Here is a 24,031-nt window from a genome sequence, read left to right on the forward strand (position 1 = left end):
CCTCCTTTGAGCACACTCATGGAGCAAAGCAGCCCCTTTTTCCGGAGTTCAAGCTATCCTGAAAAAATGCCCCTGTGATTGTATACCTGAAGCAAAGAAAATTAAATCATATAATCAACTAGTGTTATTTGTGGTTGAAGAAAGGCTCCCTAAATGTAAGTAAGAATCGATACGAACAGTTTCATTACTGTTCACATAGGAATTCCTTTCTTAGCAATTTATAGTAATTTTAAAATACTAGTCAGAAGAAAAAGGAGCTGTTAAATACATTAGTAGGGATAACCATTGAAAATTATTTCCATTTCATTTCCTGGCAGCTTAATAAAAAGGTATAATTTATTCTCAAATGTATGTCCTGAGTGGCATGATTAATATTCTTTGTATTGTCAGAACATCTAGAACAAAATCTATTTGGCCTCTTCCAACTGCAAGAATATGAGGGTAGGTAATTTCCTCTTGAAAACAGAAAGAAAAATGGTGTCCTACTTTAAGTGATACCAGAATCACCAAAATTTGAATTGTAAAATTTCATCAAACAACCTTAATGAAGATCATTATCATTAGCGTCATATAAAATCACCTTTTGGAAAATGTCCCCACATTCATAAAGGAGGAAGGTATGAAGGTAAGAATTTGTTAGTTGCATGCTTCGAAAAAGAGTAGCATGCTAACAAGATACGGGACTGTGAACAGCTTATTGTCAAAATCCTGGTGGGAAGCTGATCGTCCATGCCCTCCTTAATGAGTATAATGGTGTCTGCATATGGGCATTTAATGATTCTATTTGATGATAAAAAAATAACTTCAAAGAAGAGATGATGATGGTTTTGTGGTTGTTTGGGAAGTACTTCAAACTTGCTGAGAGATTTAGTCTTGGTTCTTTGTACCTTGTTTTCCTTGAAGATCAAAGTATCTGTGTCTTCCGGAGGTGACTGCATTCGAACATACAAGCCGGAAATCAAGAAAGGAAGCTACAATAATATCATTGTCAACGTAAAGACAGCTGTTGCTGACAACCTCCTTTTTTATCTTGGAAGTGCCAAATTTGTAAGTTTGATGTTCAGCTTCTTCAGTCTCCTAGATATATGAATACACAGAGGTTAATCTTCATAGTGAGGGAAATGTGTAGAACCTAATAATGTGGTCCCAAAATTGTGTGATGTAGCCTTTCAGATTTGAAAACCTCTGAATTTTACCTCACAAAGTTCTGAAGTGTCAAATTAAGTTAGAAGAAAAATGAATATTTAAAAGAAAACTTTGCGGTATTTAGGCACATCTGCTTTCATTTATGAGTAGTCAAGCATTTATTTAGAATTATGTTTTCAGATCTGGCTATTTAAGAAGGAGGACTAAGAGGAATAAAGCTTTATTTTAAAAAGTCTCTAAGAAATTACAATGAACTTTCATGTTGAATGAAATTACAAATTGTGTACTTCTTTCCTACCACTGAAAAGTCTTTTGACTCATGCTGAATTTATGACTCAAACTGAAAAACCAGAAGTTGTATCTACCAATACTCACCCCCAAAAGTTTTCATTCCTTTTATTTGAACATTTGACTCTGTATGCATGAGAATCTTCCAAAATGAATAAAATTTCAACAGACCAGTCATTGCTTAAGTCAATACTTGCCATTCATTTGAGACATTTTAGGTCACCTTGAGCTAAAGAAAAAAAAAAAAATCACAGCTGACCCCTTAAAAATGTCAGTGTCCTTGGTGAAACCAATAATGAATTCTACCTCCAAATATTTTCTTTTGTCTCTTCCACAAGAACCAGAATGAGAAAAGACTTTTGTTTCAAAAGTAGAATTGGTTAAATTAACACATATGCCTCAGTAGTATGGACACTTGTGTTGCTTTAGAGATGCAATAATAAAACATGGCTTAATCATACCTAATAACAGTTTGTATTGTTTGGGAATTTTTATTGTGAAACTTCTAATTATTTCACTTATCTATAAATAGCACCTTTTGAAAAGAACTCCGTTGGCCTCCTTGGGCTGTCTGATATCTGATATCTGTTGTTTTTGTGTTTCTCTGAACCAGATTGACTTTCTGGCTATAGAAATGCGTAAAGGCAAAGTAAGCTTCCTCTGGGATGTTGGATCTGGAGTTGGACGTGTAGAGTATCCAGATTTGACTATTGATGACTCTTATTGGTACCGTATTGAGGCATCAAGGTAACTAACTCAATAAACATTATAAGACAGTTAAATGACAGAATTTGGAAGCAGCTTCCCAATTTATAAGAAAACTCTTCTTTCCATTTGAAGGAGGTCGCTATGTATGCATATGTACAAATTTTATATATTATACGTACATGTACAAATGTGTTTCAATGGGTGTCTTTGTAGTATGCTTGAAACCTACACACCTCCCACATATTGATCTGAGTGTCCTGTCCATTTTGGACTATTCCGCTGGTTGTGTCATAGTCGTGCTGTCATACTCTCAGACATGCTATCTCCCCTGAAGAAGGAGCCCTGAGACTGGCCTTATTACACACAAGCTAGAGTGTGAGGGCTGCCACTCGTGCTTAGCTCCTCTTCTGGTCTACACAGCAATCTTGCCTACAGGCAGGTGCATATCTAAATGCTGGCACAAATTTATAAGGTGTTGTATCCACGCTACTTAAAATGGTTACAGGATATTGATTCATTCTGTCTGAAGCTTTGATTCCATTAACTTCTAGCAGTGTGTAGACACCATAGAGAACCCCTTCCTGTCCTCAGTCCTTTCCCCTCATTTCCTCCTCTTCTTTACCTAATTCTCAACACCTATAAACCCCGAAGCAGCTAACAGTTAAGAGAGTATGTATAGTTAAGGGCTGGGTCCAGAGCTGGATAGAGCAGTTGTTGAATACAGATGATGGTACAGAGAGTTTTACTCTGTGTTTGTATACACTTACATTTTTTCATCATAAAAGCTTAAAAGGAAACAGTGAGAAGCAATATTTTTAGTTCCTTTTTAAGATCTTCAGTAAAGGAATGTGAGAGAGAGAGATAGAGAGTGTGTGTGTGTGTGTGTGTGTGTGTGTAGAGAAAGAGAGAGAAAGCAGCAGACAACATGCTTCCATGCCTGAGAGTAGGGGAGGGATTAAGTACTTTTGTGACTTTAAGAACATTTATATTCACAAGGGTCGATTCTTTGATCAGAAGAGATACATTCTGGTAAGATGAGGAAGAACCTTATTTGATAAATTCATTCTCTTGTTTCCATGTGCTTCAGTTCACACTGCACCATCAGAGACAAAAAGATTACCTAAATGAGGCAGTGGAGAGAGACAGAGACACTCAAGTTTTGTTATGACTGCCTGTCCCAGAAGACAGACCAGTTTTTCATATTTCACAACTCACAGACATCAATCACTTCAGAAAATGAAATAAAATAATAATAGCTTCCAAAATTCTATTAATTGAATGTAAGACTGCAGTTCTTCCATACATTTTGTATACACAACTATGAAGACGAGATGTTACGCCATCTACACTGAGATGGGATGCCAGCAGTAAAAGATGCACAATTCCAGGAAGACTATTTCAGCAACTTTGGAGCCAGGATATAACAAGGGATTTTAGGAGAAATGATGCAGCTTATCATGCAGAAGGGTGGCTCATTTGGGGTTCACTTGCTGAATTAAATTAGACAAAATGCTCAAGGAAGTAGTACCAGCTCGTTTAAAGAGCATGTGCTGGTAAACACTAAATTGTTTTGCAAGCCAATGGGAACAGGCCTTCTGTTTAAGCAGGGGCCATTCCATACGCTCATTGCTGCTGTGTCATTTCACCTGGACTCAACTGTGCAGGATCAGACTCTCCTGTGGCTGACCGGTTCTGGCCAGATCTGCCAGGAAACAGCCAGCAAAGATCAGGCTCTTGGTCTGATTTGCAGCTTAAATGAATCCAGATCTTTGGACGCTCAACACCCAATTAACTCTTAGATATTCTGCCACAAGTCCCTACATTTCATACCTTTAAAAACTAAAGTTACTGTAAATGTGATATGTGTTTTATGTTCTGCATTTTCTTTCGCTTCATTTCAACACGCGCCCCTCAAGAACTGGGAGGAATGGGACCATTTCGGTGAGAGCCCTGGATGGACCCAAAGCCAGCATCGTGCCCAGTACCTACTACGCGGCATCTCCTCCAGGGTACACCATTCTTGATGTGGACGCCAATGCGATGCTGTTCGTTGGTGGCTTGACTGGGAAACTGAAGGTAGTGTGTTCTTTCCCACGCTTGTTTATTTCATCTCTGTCTACAACTCCTGATATAATTGCTCTGGGGAAAGGCATGATAAAGCTCTCAAAAACTCGGCAACTTTTTACTTAATTTGTTTATGAAAACATACATTTCTTTTGAGTAAGGATTTTTTCTTCTTTCCATATCCAATCTGCAAACACAATGTTTTTAAGCCTAAACCTGTGTGTATTTATTTAAACAGTTGTTTTGCCCTTATCTGTGGCACCAGTTTTTTTATAGTCTTGTTTTAGTTGTCTCAAGAGCAAAGTGTTTTTTAAATATACCCCGTTTTCTGAATCAGTTTATGATTTTTTGATATGAAGTGCTATAAAGTTCAGACTCACATCTAATTAAAAGATTTATGAATACCTTGGGAAATACCACAGGAGTCATAAGCTTTCAAATCATGGTCTGATTTTTAAAGTTTTCAAGTTGCTCTTCTCCTTATTCTTCTAGAGCAATGCACTTAATATTCATAATTGCTTCATGACAGGTCCTTGTGCATTTGATTGCTAAGTGCCTGCATTTTAAAGGAGCTCATGTTGATTAAATGATATTAGGTGTTGGAAAGGACCTGTAGGTGAGATGCGAGATCACAACCAAATACGATGGATAATCCTGGGCTTGTCAAAATCATCCTGGGATGAGATTAGTCAGAAAATGTGAAAAGCCAGGGTGACCCCAAATTTATGAGAACTCAACCTTCATATAGAGTGAGGTTGTTTTATTTGCTCTGTTTATGAGATGTGACTCTAAAGTCTTGGAATTGATTCTACAATTACACACTAAAACCATCCACATTTCTTAGAACCGCATATAAATACACAATGGTACGTGGTAATATATAGTCATATTGCCAACTTTCTTTCCTCCCTAGGAAGATAAATATAGGGGTAGCACAGAGTAGTATGAAAACCATGAATTTTGAAATCAAATCCAAGTTGAATTCCCTGTTCTCTCACATAATAAAACATGACCTTAGGCAAGTCACTTAGCCCCTTGGGCTTCAGTTTTCTCAACTAGAAAAGGGAGTTAAACTATCTACCTTGCTTTAGGGGCACCTGGGGTGCCTCGGTTGAGCATCTTAATCTTGGTTTCAACTCATGTCACGATCTCAGGTCCTGAGATGGAGCCCCTGCATGGCAGGCTCTGTGTTCAGCAGAGAATCTGCTTGTCCCTCTGCCCCTCCCACATTAGTGTGCGCTCAGGCGCTCTCTCTCTTTCTCTCTCAAATAAATAAAATCTTTTAAAAAATACATCTACCTTGCTGTGAAGGATACAATAATAAACCCTTATAACATATTATAACCCTATGGTATGCCAAGTAATATTATAAGTAATTTACATGAATTAACTTACAACTCCAAAAGGTAGATAATATCCTCCTTGTTTTACAGTTAAGAAATCTGAGTCAGAAAAGAGTTAAATGACTTGACCAAGGTCACACAGCAGTTAGTGGCAGAACTGGGATTTGAACACAGGTTAACAGGCACAAAAGCCTCCACTCTTAGTCACCACATTTCACTGCCACTGTGAGTGGTGAGAGATTATGTGCATAAAATTTACAACAAATGCCTAAGACATGGTAGTTACACCTTAAATCGCATCTCAGATAATTCTTATTATTATTCAGTTGTCACCAGATGTAAAGAAACTCTCTTCTGCTAGTCTCAGGGTAAAAGAACAGACGCCTAAAATCTACAGAAAATCTTAATCATTTTGGCCAAGAGTGTCAAGGCTCCTGCTGCATCAGAATAGAAATCAGAAGCTGAAAACAAGTAACTAAATCAACATGCTGATGAAAATTCAAAAGAGCAGGAAAAGATCCTAAGTCTAGTTTTTAGGATGCGAGAAGGAAAAGCAAAAAGCCAAGAGAATCCACAAGTAGGGTAATCAACCTCTGGAAAACTAAGAGACTCCAGCTGATAACGGAGAATTCCAAGGGCCGTTCTGACTTGTAAATATCAGTGGCTTCCTACAAGGCAGGAAGATTCCTCGAACACAGCAATAGAAAGATGCACATGTTGAGTTTAACCTGATATTGTAACTACAAAAGTTAAGCTGTTAAGGGATCATCTTCCCACATTTCTTCCAGAACCCAACTCGTCAATTCATTTTCTTAACCCTCAATTACTCAGATAATTGTGGCCTTTGGGAAAGCATTTCTAAAGTTATAGGTACCAGAATATAGAATTTATCAGTAATGTGTCAGTGCCAAAAGAAATAGTTGTTTAAATTACAGCAAGTTTCTCTAGAGTGGACAAGGTCATTCCCCTCCTTCATGACTGTGTTATATATCAAGCTTAAGACCTTTCCCTGTGAAAGTGACACCGGAGCTGTCATTCAACAAATATTTATTGAGCCCTAATAGGCTCTGTGCTGTGTTTATCAGCAGATAATCACAATATGGTCCCTTCTCTTACAAATTCACTGTTTCCCTTCATTCTCCTGCATTAGAAACCTGCTTGGGTATAGGAGGAAATGAAAAATTGGGGACAGCACTATCCTTAAGTTATCTACATATAAGCTTTTTCCCCTCTGTGTAGTCAATATGTGTGCCTTCTCAAGATCTTTGAAGAGATGTCTCCTTAATGGTACATGAAGACTAGCATTAATTAAATGCCTAGGCACTGGCTGTGATTCCATAAATAAATTACCCAATTTAATACTAATAATCCCAACCCCAAGACAAGAAGATAGAATCTCAGAGTGGATAAGCAGCTCACCTCAAGTCAGAAGCTAGGAAATGTTTATTTACAAATGGTGTTACCAGGGGTAGCACATAAGTAACCAGGGTCTGTGAGGATAGAATATAGTTAAAAGATGAATAGATGCAAACCAAGAATATCACAAAGAGTAGACAATAACTACCCCAGATTTCACGGCTAGTAACTCTTCTGGATGCTCTAAGACTCCTTGTGAAATTGTAAATTCTAACAAATATTACATTTCTCTCTGTAGAAGGCAGATGCCGTACGCGTGATTACGTTCACAGGCTGTATGGGAGAAACATACTTCGACAGCAAACCTATAGGCTTGTGGAATTTCCGAGAAAAAGAAGGTGACTGCAAAGGATGTACTGTCAGGTGAGCTGAAATGAGAACTCCCCTAAGGTCTGGCCTGTTGCCTCACAAAATCTTTAATGTTGTTGTGCAATATTCTATTATCGTGTGGATCGTATGGAGCGGAAAGGATGGGACTATGTCTGGGGGGTGATTTACCATGAAGCTGATAAAAGGTCAGATCCTTTCACGCATTTGTACAGGAACTTTCCAAGGCCCTGGGAGGTGCCCTGGCAGTAGTTTCAATGTTTCTGTAAGATCTGCAAGGAAAGGTATTTTCTGTTCAATCAGTTGAAACTACTCTCTCTTTCCATCCCAATTTCCCTCCATGTCCAGAACCAGGAGGTTTTTTATGGCTGTAGCTCTGCTGTCATCGTAATTTCTTTTTTTCTTAAAGAGAGTTTTCCTTGAACTGATTAACCTTCAGGTGTCACAGAGCCTGGATTCACTCCATTTATGTTTATTAAAAAATATAGAAGCCTAGAGCAAGTTTTATCTCCGACGGAATTTTCCAAATGCCACAGAGGGTCTTGGCAGGGTTTCAGATGGAAACCCACTGGACTTGAAGATCCTGCTTAAGTGGAGAAGGATAAGAAGGGACCAAGATAAGCCAGGAGAAAGGGCCCTAACACACATCATCAATTACTACATACAGGTTAGAGTTTAGGAATCTAAAATACTTAATAAGCAGACCAACCTGAAGAGAGGATATAAAACAATTAGCTAGAAGGGAAGGATTTCTCAGCATAAAAAACTTGAGCCCAGCTAATCAACCAAGCCTATTAAAACTCTAAAATTTAAATTAAATATCTGGATGCTTAATAGACACACATAGCAACTCCAAATCATTAGATGCTACGTGGGTCATATTTTTTATTTCCAATTTAAAGAGCACATGCACATTGCCAGGGCCCCAAATTCTTCATCAAGGTAGCAGAGAACACTTTACTTCCAGTTTAACTTCCAACACTTTATTTCTGTCATTATGGACTTGTCAATGCAGCATTGAGGACAGTTTAAAAGCCTAACCCATTCATAGTTTAGAGAGGTTTGGTGAATAATCTTCAACAAAATCTAATATTTTCTATAAAATGTTTTCAATACAACAAGGTCAATGAGGTTCATTCACATTAATATCCCCCTACTCAGAAATTAACGCCAACTTTTCCCTCAATATTTATTTGGTAAATTCATAAAAAGGATTTTCAAAAACCTATCATGAACAAAACATCTAAGGATTTAAATGTCCACTTAGCAGTGTATATAATGTGTTAGGACTATCACAGGCTAAATATAAATTCTGCAAAGATCTTATACCTTAGTATCTAGAGTATTATATGAATTAATATAATTATAATAGTATATATGTGTGCGTACACACACACATACACACATTTGTAGGATGTTTTTCAGGTGTCAGAGATTCACACCTAGAACTTCCTGATCAGAGATAAATACAGTCCAGGGCTAGCAATCAAGTAATTTACACAAAGGAAAAAACAAACCCTAAAATAGTTAAAATACAAGGGATAATTAAAAATCCCTTTAAAAAAGACACTCTCAGGGGCGCCTGGGTGGCTTAGTGGTTAAGCGTCTACCTTCTGCTCAGGTCATGATCCCAGGTCCTGGGATTGAGCCCCGCATAGGGCTCCTTGCTCAGTGAGAAGCCTGCTTCTCCCTCTCCCACTCCCCCTGCTTATATTCTCTTTCACTGTGTCTCTGTCAACTAAATAAATAAATAAAATCTTAAAAAAAAAAAAAGGCACTCTCAGTATACTATGATTATTCACATAGGGTTAGATCCGCTTCATGTAGGAAGTAGCTTTTGAGGTGGACGTTGCCATGGAGTAAGACTCCAAAGGAGGGGCTAGCAGATAGAAGGTGAAGGGCATTCTAGTCCCAGGGACCAGTGAGAGCAAAGGTAAGAAGGCTGGAAAGCCAGAGTATTTTAGGAAGGGACAAGTAAAATCTGTTCTGCTTCACAAAGGTGAGTTCACTCGGGCAGGATTGGCGAAGGGGAGAATGATGTCAGTAGGTATGGAAGTCAGGTTGATTTCTATATAGTTCTTTGCAGTGTGTAAAGGTTTTGCACCACTAAACAAAGGCACCTGAATGTAAAGTCTACCGACGCAGCTGAGTACACCAAGCTCAAGCCTGCACACACTGCCTCTTCACCCATGAACTTGCCCTTTGTTTGGCCAAGTACCCTGCCTTAGAAGTTCATTGCTCAGTTCTCCCCCAGATATTGTGCATTTTACCACCTCTGTCACTCAGCACTGTCAACCCTTCCTTAAGCTCCTTGTTATCAAGTTACCTTCACCTATTCCTTTGAAGGTAAAGTTCTATATTTACTGAAAAAATCTTCAATTTAAATTTTATAGCAAATCTTTTTGAATTATGCTGCTATTTTGATCAAGACTATGATTGTTTCTGTGAGTGCTCTGATTATAAAGTTGCATAAGTTTTGAGTGACCAGCACCAACACTGTTTTCCCATAAGCCTTGGTATATATGTGTAGGAATAATTTTTATAGAACTCCTGGTGTTTGTTAGATTGTGTTCAAGAGAACACATAGCACATTGCAACATAAAGACCCATCGTCCCAGTTTTAGAGCAGAAATGATTATATGTGGGGGATGTAAAAGAGAAGGTTGTAAGACATAGACTAAGAACATGTAGATCTTAGACTGTCCATTTTAGAAATTTGCATTTATTCAGCAATCAGAATAAAGGACAGAATTGCTGTTATGCTTTAAAAAGAGTTATCTGCCAGGACAATAAAAAAGAAGTATATCTTATTTTTCTTAAATTTCTAAAAATCACATTAAAATTAAAATTAAAAAAATGTTGCCAGTTTAATGAATTTAGTTCAACACTGAAACAATGATGAAATGTACTACATAAACCCCAATATACATCTAGCTCTGTGGTTAACAAGTTACATGTGGAAGAGTGTGGCTGTTCCAAATAACATAATTAATCCTTAATAACTTGACCAGACATCAAGTTTCAAAAGAGAAACAAAAGGCAAGTTTGGCAAATGTTAATTATAAAAATTATAAATGTATATTGGTAAATGTATTCAAACATGAATAAGAACACTCTAATACAATATTAGAAGTTGAGATATTATAAAGTACACCTGGAAGGACTAATTTTTTTTTCCATATCTCAAAGTCACCAAGTTAAATCCAGACGTACTTGGGTTTGGCCAATGAGTTAAGGGAAGTAGACTGATCTAACACCTGTGTATTTAGCTGGTCCCAGCACAAAACCCTTCCCTGAAAACTTGCCTTTTGCTTGAATAGGAGAATCTTATAAAAGGCTGAAGTAGGAATAGGCCATAGAAATCATTCATGGATCTAACTCTTTTATCTCAAGGTGACACCCAAAAGATTAGGTGGCTTGCAGCAGGGTCTCAGTGAGATTCCACATCAGACCTCAGGGTACCTGCCATCTACTTGGCTATTCTTTTATTCATGTTGAAGGAATTAACAGATTAAGGACATAAAGACATCAGGTTATAAACATCCCAGAATTCTTATACCAAAACAATTGTGTAGTGAGATTTTGTGTTTGTTGGTTTGTTTAAATTATAAGTAACAGGGGTGCCTGGGTGGCTCAGTTGGTTAAGCAATTCCTTTGGCTCAGATCATGATCTTGGAGTCCCAGGATCAAGTCCTTATCAGGCTCCCTGCTCAGCAGGGAATCTACTTCTCCCTCTGACCCTCTTCCCTCTCATGCTCTCTCTCTCTCTCTCTCAAATAATTAAAATCTTTAAAAAAATAAAAATTAAAATAAATTATAAGTAATAGTGCATTGGGTCAAAGCATCCAGAAAACTCTCAACAGTGATTTCCACAACCATCTTCAGGGCTGTCAATGATAGTGTGACAGCATATAATGCAAAACCTTAGTATTTGAGAACTTCTCCTTAGTAGACTCCACACAACATTCTCTTCTCTGTAATGAAGTGACCCAGAAATTAATGGATTTATCATAATAATGAAGAAAGGCCAAATCATAGTCACTTTACTCACTACCAGTTATACAGTTAATAGCCTGATTTAGTTCCTCAAACTTTCAGTTAGCACTTTGCAGGAATATTGAAAAGCATTTTTTAAGTTTATATTAGAAAAAAATTCTGACATCATCTGATCTTATTCCAAATTAGATATAACTTAAAATTACAAAGATCTGACCATGCATGATGCAAAATAAGACTCTTCCCTTCTTTTTTTGTCTTCAGTTTTATTTCTCTCTGATCCAGGAACAGAGAGAAAGCCAACTTGTCTAAAATGTGGAACAGTTTTTCCTTCATGAACCTGTTAATGTTCATACACTGTCATTTTTCTCATTTAGCCAAGATATCGCGCAAATGATATTCTAGGCTCTTGTTATCTTACAAAGACATTGTTATAATATTTCTCCATATCTCCTCTCTACCCTTAAGTTAACATAACACTCCAATTTCAGAGATTCAAATATATGCTAATATGCAGATTTTTAAAGTTTTAAAAACTCTCCACAAAAAAAAAAAAAAACACAACACAAAACAACACCAACAACAAAAAAAACCTCTCCACAATTTGAGACTTATTCTGTAATAACATCATTGGGTAGATTGATTGATAGATGATTAGAACTGCATTAGAAAAAGAAATGTTCTTAAATGTTATTTTTATAAGATTTTTCTTAGATAGTTCTTAATTATTCAACCAACACTGATTGAACATATAGTCTCTGTGAGGCAATCTACTATACTAAAATCTCCTTCATTCTACATAACCATATTCTACTGTGAGCCATGTGCCACCCTTGTGCTGAGTTTGTGCCTGACGTAGAGCCTGGCCCATAATCTCTAGTGGGTCTTATAGAGCTTGCATTCTATTAAAGAACAACAGATAACCACTGAAACAGATAAAGGCATCCTTTATTGTCTTAATCTAATTTGTCCCAGAAAAATCTATTGAACAGCAAGTAATCAGGGGGTAGGGATCTTTATTCCATTTAGGTTTTTTTTTCCTTATAACTCGAAGTTTGTATCTTTTGACCACCTTCACTCATTGTACCCACGCCCCCCCTCATTATGTTATGTATATGTGAAATGTAATAAGACAGTCTCAGTCCATCCAAAACCCCACCACTTCACACCACTAAGGCATACTTAAATACCAGTATAACTATCCATCAAGTATTTCAGTAGAATATAAAGCATTTAAAACATCAGTGACTTAGTTATTGAACATCAAATAAATCCAGGTAAGAGATGATTGCTACTTGGTCTAGAATGATGGCAGTGGAGATGGAGAGAAATGGAAGGATGGAAGATCTATTTGGGATAGTTCCTGTCCTCTAACAGCTCACAATCAAATCTCAGAAGATAATTTGATGTGTTTAATATTGATGGATAAAGCAGACATTGGTTCATGTGAAATGTCTCTCTTCAGTCCTCAGGTAGAAGATAGTGAAGGAACCATTCAGTTTGATGGAGAAGGGTATGCATTGGTCAGCCGCCCCATTCGCTGGTACCCCAACATCTCAACTGTCATGTTCAAGTTCAGGACATTTTCTTCAAGTGCTCTCCTTATGTACCTTGCCACACGAGACCTGGTAAAGACATGCATAGCTGATCTCCCATGATTAAAAATGTTTGCCTCTTTTACATAGGATTCCAGTACAATTATCAGTTATTGTTAAATTATCAATTATTATTAAGAGGATTCTAGGATGCTGTGTGATAGCCAAGAGTAGGTGATGCAGATAGTACTTACATATTTTCATTGATAAATTCAATTACAGATACAATTTAATTATTATTTATTTTCAGTGCAGCTCCCCATATAATCCTTTAAGAGAAGCACCCAGTAGAGTTTCCTTCAGTATGGAATCATGCAACAGCAAAACTACTCCCTTAGTCTTCTTCTAAAGACTTAAGTTGAAAGATGGTTCTGAATGTCCTCATTGTTTTTTCCAGGTTAATATTTCTTAGTAAATTCTTCCAGAGAATGTACCTTTTAGTTGACTTAATATGTTTTTAAAGGAACCTCCTTTATTCTCCTGTCGTATAAGGATATATCCTAGTAATGTGGTTGTGACCATTTGCACTATAATGTCACACCCACAAACATTCACAAAGTAGTAACACCAATTTTGTTTCCAAAATGGATGTCATTTACAGGTCAGCATATTCAATAACTTAGCCATAAGGCCCTGCTATAAACCACACACAAAAAAAGTGAATACCCATATTTCTCTGTGTATTGAATCATTGGTATATTTTTACTCTATTAATAGAAAGATTTCATGAGTGTAGAGCTCACTGATGGGCATGTAAAAGTCAGCTATGATCTGGGCTCAGGAATGGCTTCTGTTGTCAGCAAGCAAAACCATAATGATGGGAAGTGGAAATCCTTCACTCTGTCAAGAATTCAGAAACAAGGTGAGTTTCTATAGTAATAATGCACTGTGAACCTTAATCATGCTATCCAACACTCTGTGTACCTAATCATGAGGAGGACCTTGTCTGTAATTTTAGGTACTCACGAATTCTGTGAAAAATGGATCCAGTCATTTCTTTAGCTTAGATTATAGGTGACTTGGGTTACACATGACTGAAGAGCCAAATGGTTCTCTGTCATTTTCTTTAGAAACTGAGAGCTTAATTTGAAAGCATAAAACTATCCTACAAGTTGTAAAATTATATCCTGTACTAGGTTTGAAAAGGTTGTGTGCTTTGCTTTCCATCTTTTTACCATCCATTTACCAAGATGTTGCCTTTAGAGTGGCTCATTTGTCTAATTTGTAGGTGTGGTAGAACACAGCAACTAGGTCTTTGCTTTTAAAAATGCCAAACATTTTTATGTGTGCAAATAAGGAATTGAATAATAATAATGTAACAATTTTACAGTTTACATTAAAATATACTCACAAACATCACTTCATTTGCTGATATAAGCAGATATTTTGTTCTGGTGTTAGAGAAAAGGAAAAATAGGCTCTAACTTACATGTGGTCAAAAACATATGTATGTCAGCTCTAACAACCAAGGCAGAAATCCAAATCTGTTAGGTCTTAGTGTGCTGCTACTGTATTTTCAATGTAATTCCCCTAATTCTGTACACTATACCATTACCAATATCTGCAAATGAAATTTGATGCTTCTGTTTATAAAATTAAACCTAATTAGTTTTGACCAGGCCAGTGTCACATCTCATGAGAATTTCGGTTTAACATTGCACCACCGGTCACTTCCTGCATTTAACAATTAGCCAGTAAATACCCACCTACTATTGCACCAAACCTGAGTGAGGTCTGTGACAAGTCATTCCCTTCAAGGAACGTGTCATCTACTGGGGAGATAGATAAGTAAATAACTCAACGGTGAGAGGATAGAAAGCAAATGGCTATGTCAGAATGAGTACAGTAGGCTAGGAATCTCAGGACAGAGATGTTGAAGTCACACCCAGAGGTCAGCTCCCTGAGGAAGGGCCCTGAGGCACAAGCAAGGGTTGAGGGCTTCACTGGATGGACAGCACCTTTGGACATTTCAAGGGGCTGAAAGTTGTGTGAAAGCCAGGAGGCCTCAGAGAGCATCATCCATCATTTTCCAATTGTTCTTCCTTGGAACATGGAGGCTTGAAGAAACTCTTGCCATTTTAACAAAAACCAGTTAGCGCTTATAAAAACTGAGTACTGCCTTATACATTGTTGCCACATAAGGGAGACACAGGCACATTTTCTTGGGAGATGTTCTGTAGAATAGATAAGAAGAATGTTTAACTCCATTTGACAGAACATTTCCCAAACTTTACATTCTCCAAAATGTCTCCATTCCTGCAAGACCAGCATTCTGCTGAATACACTTTGGGAAATGCTTTAATTCATGCTGAGGAGCGAGAATTTCCCATCCCTTTCTGGGTCCTTCCAGCCTGATTCAGAATCAAATTGACATGAGATAGATGAACAGAACAAAATCAAATTTAATTTTGTGCAGGCAGGGAATACACACACACACACACATGGAAATTCAAAAGACAGTCAGACAAAATGAGATATATAGGTCATTCTGAACTAAGAAGAGGATAGGGGTCTGGGACTTCAAAGGGAAGAATGCAATTTGTAGGAAGATAAAAACAACAAAAGAGGATAAGTGTTTGGTAAATAAATGTTGGTTGAGCCATTCAATGGACAAAGGGGCTTTGGTCAAATAGGCCTTGCTAAGTTTTTCCCAGTCTACCATTGTTCATAGTATTCTGTAGTTATCTGTGGTGATAGTGTTCTTCCTAGGGCAGGTCCTCTACCTATATTCTTTTTAGGCATTGGTTGGGGAGGTAAAGGGCTCTTCCCCAATACTGGGGGTTTTTTGTTTGTTTGCTTGTTTTATAATTTTTTTAAATTTTTTATTAACATATAACATATTATTAGCCCCAGGGGTACAGATCTGTGAATTGCCAGGTTTACACACTTCACATCACTCACCACAGCACATACCCTCCACAATGTCCATAACCCAACCACCTTCTCCCTTCCCCCCTCCCCCCTGGCAACCCTCAGTTTGTTTTGTGAGATTAAGAGTCTCTTATGGTTTGTCTCCCTCCCGATCCCATCTTGTTTCATTTATTCCTTTCCTACCCCTAAAACCCCACCACATTGTCTCTCAACTTCCTCATATCAGGGAGATCATATGATAATTGTCTTTCTCTGATTGACTTATTTCACTAAACATAATACCCTCTAGTTCATCCACATTGTCACAAATGACAAGATTTCATTTCTTTTGATGGCTGCATAGTATTCCATTGCATATATACCACATCTTCTTTATCCATTCATCTGTTGATGGACATCTAGGTTCTTTCCATACCCAATACTGGGTTTTGATGGCTTTTTCTTCATTCCAAGTTTTTGTTTAAATTCCAGCTAGTTAACATACAGTTATTTATATTTATTAGTTTCAGGTGTAGAACTTACTGATTCATCACTTACATCAGTACCCCGGGGCTCATCACAGCAAGTGCCCTCCTTAATACCCATCACTTATTTAACCCATCCCCCCACTACTTCCTTTCTAGTAACCATCAGATTGTTCTCTATAGTTAAGAGTCTGTTTCTTGGTTTGTGTCTTTCCCCCTCCCTGCCATGTTCATTTGTTTCTTGAATTCCACATATGAGTGAAATCATATGGTATTTGTCTTTCTCTGACAGACTCATTTAGCTTAAGCATAATCCTCTCTAGCTCCATCCATATCATCGCAAATGGTTTTGATTGCTTTTTAACTCAAACTAATCTTCATGTCAGAGTGGTCCATCTTGGGGTAGCCAGACCCTGGCCTCTATAGTTACTACAAGTAAATCCATAACCTAACAGGATGAATGTTAGCAAAAGAATTATTGGACGAGGCTAGAGATAATAGAGGCCAGTTCATAAGGGGTCTTGTGAACTAAGCTAATAAGTTTCAATATTATCCTGAAACCTATAGGGAACTACTAAGAGTTTTAATCAAGGATGTGACAAAATCAGATTTGTGCTTTAGTAAAGTTTCCTTAGAAAACCTTGGAGGGTAGATTTATGACAATTTCAAGGGCTATTGCAGTCTATAGTAAACCAAGTGAAGAGTGAGGAGAAGGAAACCATGAGAATGGAGAGCAAAGAGTAGAACTGAAAGATATTAAGCATTTTACAATCAAGGAGCTTTGTGATATACTCAGTATGGAGGACAAATGTTTTAAATGGGGATGTCAAGAATAATTCCTTTCCTTTCCTTAAATAACAAAAATATTTTAGTGTAATCACATGGTATTGAAAATAAAAAAGAATAGAATACGTATTCTGGAAAAGATGCTGAGTTCTATTTTGGACATATTGTAGTAAAGCACCCTTAATATCTTTAGCAGCGTAGGCAAGCTGTGTAATTGGCAGGTGATCAGTTGTGTGTGCCTGAGGTTTAGCAGAGCTGTAGGAGAGATGGACAGTTCAGAATCGTTATCATGCCATTAGTAGTTCAAGCTGAATAGGGATGAGAAAAACCAAGCAGTCACTTCTAGAGTGAGGTGATCCAAAGCCCTGCAGCAAACAGCAGTATTGAAGGGGTATAGTAAAGGTAGATCCTGCAAAGGAGGCTGTAAAGAAATAATCAGAGAAAGGAGAAATGAGGAAGCTAAATTTTCAGAAGATCAAATTGAAGGCAGATTGACCAGTTAGGTTCAAGAATAGTCCAAGCAGGAGATGAATGATGGCTTGAAGTAAGAGTTATAATGGGCTTTGACACTAGGGAAATGCAAAATAAATCCACAAGGTGATACCACCATACAGTTACTAGAATGCCAACAGTTAAAAAGACTGAACATACCCAGAGCTGGCAAGGATATGGAGCAAATGGAATTCTTACACTCTGCTGATGAGGATGGAAAATGTATAGCCATGCTGGAAAATAGGTTAGCAGTTTCTTAATAGGTTAAATATATGTATGAACCAGCCATTCCACTCGTAAACATTCACCCAAGACACATGAAGCATATATCCATACAAAGATTTTTACCAGGATGTCCACAGCGTCTTTATTCATGACATTCATAAAAACAAAGAAGTAACTAAAACATCAATTAACAGGTTAGTAGATAGATTGTATGTTGTCACAATGAAATACTATTTAGCAATAAAAGTTAATGAGCTCTTAATATGCACACAAAATGGATGACTAGCAAAAAATTCTTAACCAAAGAAGGCAGACATAAAGGAATACATTTATGTCAAGTATATAGAAAACATAAATGAACCAAGAGTCACAGAGAGCAGATAGAGGCTACAGAGAATGAGGTTATGTAGGGAGGCACAGGGAGGAGGGATGACAAAGAGGCATTAGAAGAGTTTTGGGATGATGCATAGGTTTAGTATTTTGACTATGGTGATGGTCTCATGGATGTATACATATCTAAAAATTCATTAAATTATATACTTTAAACATAAGCAACTTATACTATGTCAATCACAGTTTGGTAAAACCTTTTAAAAATAGGGTAGATATCAGTGTTAGTTAGGAGATGAAATTAGGGCTGTTGACTGATTAAATGTGGAATGGTGAGAGGACAGGCAGGATGAGTCTCTAATGTAGGAGTCTGGGTGGGCGTCATATTGTCACCAAATAAATCATATGGATTCGAGAGTAGAAAGATAATCATTTTGACTTAGAATATGTTTAGTTTGAAGTACTGAGAAGGTATACAGATGATGCTGTCTCATCTGTTGAATGTGGGTTTCTAGGCAAAAGGCAGGTCCAGGCATATATATTTCTGAACTGACAACATATAGTAAGTAGATATAAACTGGAGGTTACCTGGATGGCTAAAACCCAACAAGTGGCCAAATGAAGACACATTAGGGAACAGAACACTTCAGAAGTGTTCAAGGACATTAGTCACAGAGAAGGAAATTGAGAATGAGGCTGGAAAGGTGCAAGAAGACAGAGAGGCTGGCATTATGGAAGCCAAAAGAGGACATTTCCTAGAAGGAAGGAAATGTGAACAACATCAAATACTGCATAGACAGGGATGAAGATAAAAACCAAAAGACCCCACTGGGTTTGGATGTGGGGAGGTCCCAGCAGATTTGAGCAAGATTAGATTGCTCGGAACAGTAGGACAGGAATTCAAATAAGCCTGAAGCCATGCGACCCTTCCTCCTTTTTAGTGCGCAGGTTGGTTGTTTTACATGAGTTGTTCTCAGGGGCGTTATAGAAGCACTGTCCCTGGAAATTCAGAAACATTCCATCAGGGGACATTGGGCATCTTCCTGGAGAGTCAGTTAGTAGATCCACGGCCACCACGCGGGGTGCGCCGTATCCCTCAAGTGCACCAATATGGACACAATATGGACACAACGATCCTTTGATTTTCACTGAGCTGAGAGAAAGAAAGGAATTACCAAAGTAACAATGTACTTACGACAACTCAGCATTGATTATAAAATACTTGCTAAGACCCTACTCTTTGTCTAGTATTTAATAAAACCCTTATTTCCCTGCTTACCCATAAATGATGTTTGAGCTCATCAACTCTGAAATTTTATGTGAACAGCTATTCTGTAAGGGGAAGAAATAGGGCAGGAAATAAGAGCAACTGTTAGCATTTCACAGCAGAACCCACTTCGTTGCTATCGCTCTCGAAGGAGAGAGTAAAGTCCTTCCTTTAACCCATAAAAAATATGCCATCCTGTGTGTCTCTCTGCTGGAGCTAACACTTGGGCCAGTGAGTTTCAATTCAAGGTATTTCTGCTCTTTAATCAGTTTTTCTTAGAATGGTTTTTAAAAATGCATATATTCACTCAGGGATAAGGGGGAGACCTACCTCCAGTCACTGGCTTGCCTGTGATAGAGAGCAGAATCTCATTTTCACAGACACCATTAAAATATGCACCAGATCTGTAGAAAGAGGCTATTTTCATGTTCCACTCAACAGCTCCATATGAAAACTTCTTTGCTGATCTGGATAAAAAGGAATATGTTGAAAAAGTCTTAAAAATGGTTTTATAGTTTTGTTTTTTTTTTAATTTTAGCCACTGGTCTGATCAAAAACATATGTGCATATAAAATTAATATATGTATTAAAGTAATTAAATTTTTAAATCTTGACTTGCTAAGTATTTTTTAATTGGACAATTATTTAACAACGTTTTTTGTTGTTTGTTTTTACAAAGCTCTACTTTGAGGATTTGAGGTATTCATTGGTTTGGTATTTTATTTTGGTCATTTATTAAGAAGATAATTATGGGGACGCCTGGGTGGCTCAGTTGGTTAAGCAGCTGCCTTCGGCTCAGGTCATGATCCCAGCGTCCTGGGATCGAGTCCCACATCGGGCTCCTTGCTCATCGGGGAGCCTGCTTCTCCCTCTGCCTCTGCCTGCCATTCTGTCTGCCTGTGCTTGCTCTCTCTCCCTCTCTCTCTGACAAATAAATAAATAAAATCTTTAAAAAAAAAAAAAAAAAAGAAGATAATTATGTTTGATTTTATTGAAGATACTTTCTACAGATTACAGTGGAATTTTAGAGTTTGATATTTTTCTTTGTCTTTCAAAGAACACTATTCTAAAAGATGATGTGTTAATTAAGGGGAAAAATAATGCTCCATGGTCAAATAAATTTGGGAAATACTTCTTGCTCTATATCCCCTTGTTGGAGCATTACACTGAATATTGGTATTTTGAAAGATCTGGGTAGTCTTAACATTAAAATACATATTTAATTTTGCCTAACCCAATGTTTGTCATATTTATTTGAACCAGGAACACCCAGGAATCTAGTGTTCCAAAGAATAAACATTTAGAAACACCCTCATAATCCATTGGTTCAAATAGCCATTTTCAGACCCTTGCTAATTCAGATCCAATACCAGGCAAAGATTTAGAGACCAAATCTGTCATGTTAATGAACTGATGCCTCAATATTCATCAAGGGTCCAAAATATATAAAGCAGTTAAAGGCTGGGCCTAAGCAAATATTATGCTGAGAAAGCACATAGTTCAGAAAGAGCCTAGCCTGACTCTTAAAAATGAAGGGGAGAAAATCAATGAGATAAGGGGTTCCTTTCTGCTTTCTGAACAAAACAGTTGAAACAAGGAAATGCCTCTCTTCTTTCCTTTGCCTGGCTGTTATTTTTATGCCCTTTTTGTGGCTAGTTTAATAATTTATTTTATCAATGTCATTGTTTCTGCCGCTGTTAAACAGATGTATATAGTACAGATGCTTGAAAACATCCATGTCAATTTGAGAATGAAAGTAAATTTATCTTGAAGTAAAAGTGATTATACAGATGTGGTTGGTCTTTCTCAAGTAAGCATTTTCTTTCCTTTACAGCCAACATATCAATTGTAGATATAGATTCTAACCAGGAGGAGAACATAGCAACTTCATCTTCTGGAAACAACTTTGGTCTTGACTTGAAAGCAGATGACAAAATATATTTTGGTGGTCTGCCAACACTGAGAAACTTGAGGTAATTCCGTGTATATTTAGAGCTCAGGATTAAGTTTTAATTAAATGGACACTCTGCTCACTAGAGTTCTGAAATTTAATTACAACAGGAATGTCACATAACCTTTAGTTGCAGAAAGGCTTAATTAAAAAAAAAAATCATGTTACATGTTAGAACAACACCAGGATTTAGAAACCCAAGGATTAATTTGATATCTTTGTTGAAGAGACGGATGGAAATCACTGTTTCCCTCATAGTCACCTGATGAAAAGAATTATAAAAGTAATTAAAGGTGGAAACTAGAGTTGAATGTGCATCTTGTAATTGTCGTTCTCCTTGCACAGTTGCTGGAGGTAATGGCACACTGACACTACTTAGTGTTCTAAAAATCAGTCAGTGTGCCAGGATACTGTGAGTATAACCTATTTTATTGCTAAGCATTAGTATGCTAATGGTATGTTGGAGCTTTCCCATATGCCTAATGCTAAGGCTATATTGGGTATTCTCGCACCCATGCCAACATTTTTTTTTTAATTTCACATATGTTTTATAGATAGCAGGATGGGGAGATAAAATTAACTCATAGTTTAATTCAAAAAATAAATGTAAGTAACTAAAAAATCTCAGAAAATATTTCATATGGTATTTAATTAATGTACAGCTTGTTGTAAAACATCTCATAAGAAATAAAAGTTATAAAGCACTTGATGCTCAATAAATGTTAATTGAATTTAACTAAATGGAATGAATTGATTTGACTAAATTGTAAGAGTTTGCTGCAAATACAGACTACCATGTTTTAAGTTTTTGTTTAGTTTAGTTAGTTTGTTTTTAGTAGTTATAAAAGTCCTATCTTGGTGTTTCTACTCTAAAAAGACACACCACAAGTGGAGGGAATGTCATAATAATTGAAAAATATGGTAGTCAGTTCTCCTATTTTCCAAATGAGTGGAGGAATTTTAACCTCATTTTATAACAGCTAGCATACAAACAGTTTTACTCTTCTCCCTGTCCCTAAACTCATAGACCAGGCAACTAATTACCAGTCTTTCCAGGGTTTACATTAATAAGCTTCATGAGGTAGATAAACTGATTCCACATTCATCCACACTATAACATACTAGGAATGTAAACTTAAAGTGTCTGGTTGGAAAAATCATTGCAGAGCAAATATATTTGAATAGTAATGTAGTGATTGCTCAAAAATCTATGTATTCAGTCAACAGGTGTTTGTTGAACATTTATTCTGTGCCCATCGGAGGGATCCAACAGTTCCTTAAGTCTAAGATCTATTTTGCAAGATCATTAAGTAAATTCCCTATAAGTGAATTAAATATAGCCAAAATAAGGCTATCAAGGTATTGCTTTATATATTCTAGTGATAACTTGGTTTTAATTACCATAGGGTGATATTTAGGAATTATCTATGAAGGTGTATATGTTGACTACGTGGAGGTGGGTTTATGTATTAGTTTTCAGACTACATATCTAATGAGTCTGTCACTAAGATGTTTTTACTTGCACAGTTCAGCATTTTATAATATTTCTATGGCATGGCACATTATTCCAATAGAATCTTTACACATATATCTGTGATTAAGCAAAGAGCCACGCATTCATAGTTTGCTGTTATTTTGCCCACAGACAGGATCTTAATATGGTGAAGTTCAAAAGATGAGGTAAACAGAAATTATTTTTACATCTATTACGTTCAAGCTCCTTGAGAGGCAATGCTTATCGGCTACTCATGAATACTACGGCATAGCAACGTGTGCATTTTCTCATTCATAAACTAGATTAAAATTAGTGTTTTTCAAAATGAAAAATTTCCCAAGAGAATAGTATGGATAATAGTCATTGGATTCTCATTTCACTGTGATCAAAGGCATATGTCTATCTTCTGTTCTGTTGGTTTTGTTACATTCCCTTTTAAGATCCCTGTGAGATACTTTTTAAAAAGACTTATGATTAAAATTTATTGTTTTACTAAACAAAAATGAAATTATTAAATTGTGTTTTGTTTTGTTTTGTTTTTCTCTCCCCTTTGACCTAGTATGAAAGCAAGGTAAAATTTAAATTATGCATGCCTTCCTCAAGTGCATGGGTTGGGTAAATGTGGCTTCTTAGATAAAGCAGTGGAGAAGAAGAGCAGCACCTGTGCAGCTTCATTCCTAGTACATTTCAGGAGCAAGTAATGCAGTCTGAGAGTCCTCATGCTGTCCTTTACTTACAAAGATGCTGCTGCTCACCCACCACCAACTGGGATGCAGTTTCACTTGTTTCACCAGCCACAGCCACCAGGACAGAGTCGCTCTGCTTTTCTCAGTGACCCGCGCACAGTGCCCCCTGGCGCTGATACGCAGCAGCACACACGCAAAGGGCTTCTGGTCAGGTTTAGGGGCACAGCGTAGCTCCTTGGAACAGAACAAAGTGTCCTGATGGGTTGAATCCTGGACCCCGATCTCTGTAGCCCCATGCTTTCTGCTGAACTACCAGCCTGTGCTCCCAAATGCTCACCACTGCCTTGCTGCTTTTTGCCAGCCTGCAAATATGCACACGTTTACAGGGCCCTTGCATCACTTGGCAAAGCTGCTTATCTATCATTGTGTTTATTTAGAATTAGCTATGAAGTCAGATAAAAAGGAACCTCTGGAACTATTGTGCCTAAAACAAGTGTTTGCCTTAATGGTGAAGAGATTTGTGGACAGGCTCCCCAGCTTCCCAGGAGCATTGTAATTCCTGTTTGCAGCTAAGCATTAGC

The 24,031-nt window shown here is 37.3% G+C and overlaps 1 protein-coding gene across 1 annotated transcript in view; it reads left to right on the forward strand.

The window, feature by feature from the left end:
• Positions 1-24,031, forward strand: part of LOC111147662 (laminin subunit alpha 2) — a 502,086-nt gene that overhangs the window by 430,837 nt on the left and 47,218 nt on the right. The window contains exons 47-54 of the mRNA XM_022503866.1: positions 904-1,047; positions 2,048-2,181; positions 4,059-4,218; positions 7,204-7,328; positions 12,754-12,916; positions 13,601-13,745; positions 21,153-21,291; positions 23,324-23,335. Of these exons, the coding sequence (XP_022359574.1) occupies positions 904-1,047; positions 2,048-2,181; positions 4,059-4,218; positions 7,204-7,328; positions 12,754-12,916; positions 13,601-13,745; positions 21,153-21,291; positions 23,324-23,335 (1,022 nt within the window). The remainder of the gene's footprint in view (positions 1-903; positions 1,048-2,047; positions 2,182-4,058; positions 4,219-7,203; positions 7,329-12,753; positions 12,917-13,600; positions 13,746-21,152; positions 21,292-23,323; positions 23,336-24,031) is intronic.

Source organism: Enhydra lutris, unplaced genomic scaffold (genome assembly GCF_002288905.1).
Source record: "Enhydra lutris kenyoni isolate GAN:26980312 unplaced genomic scaffold, ASM228890v2 scaffoldscaffold17, whole genome shotgun sequence".
NCBI classification, from domain to species: domain Eukaryota; kingdom Metazoa; phylum Chordata; class Mammalia; order Carnivora; family Mustelidae; genus Enhydra; species Enhydra lutris.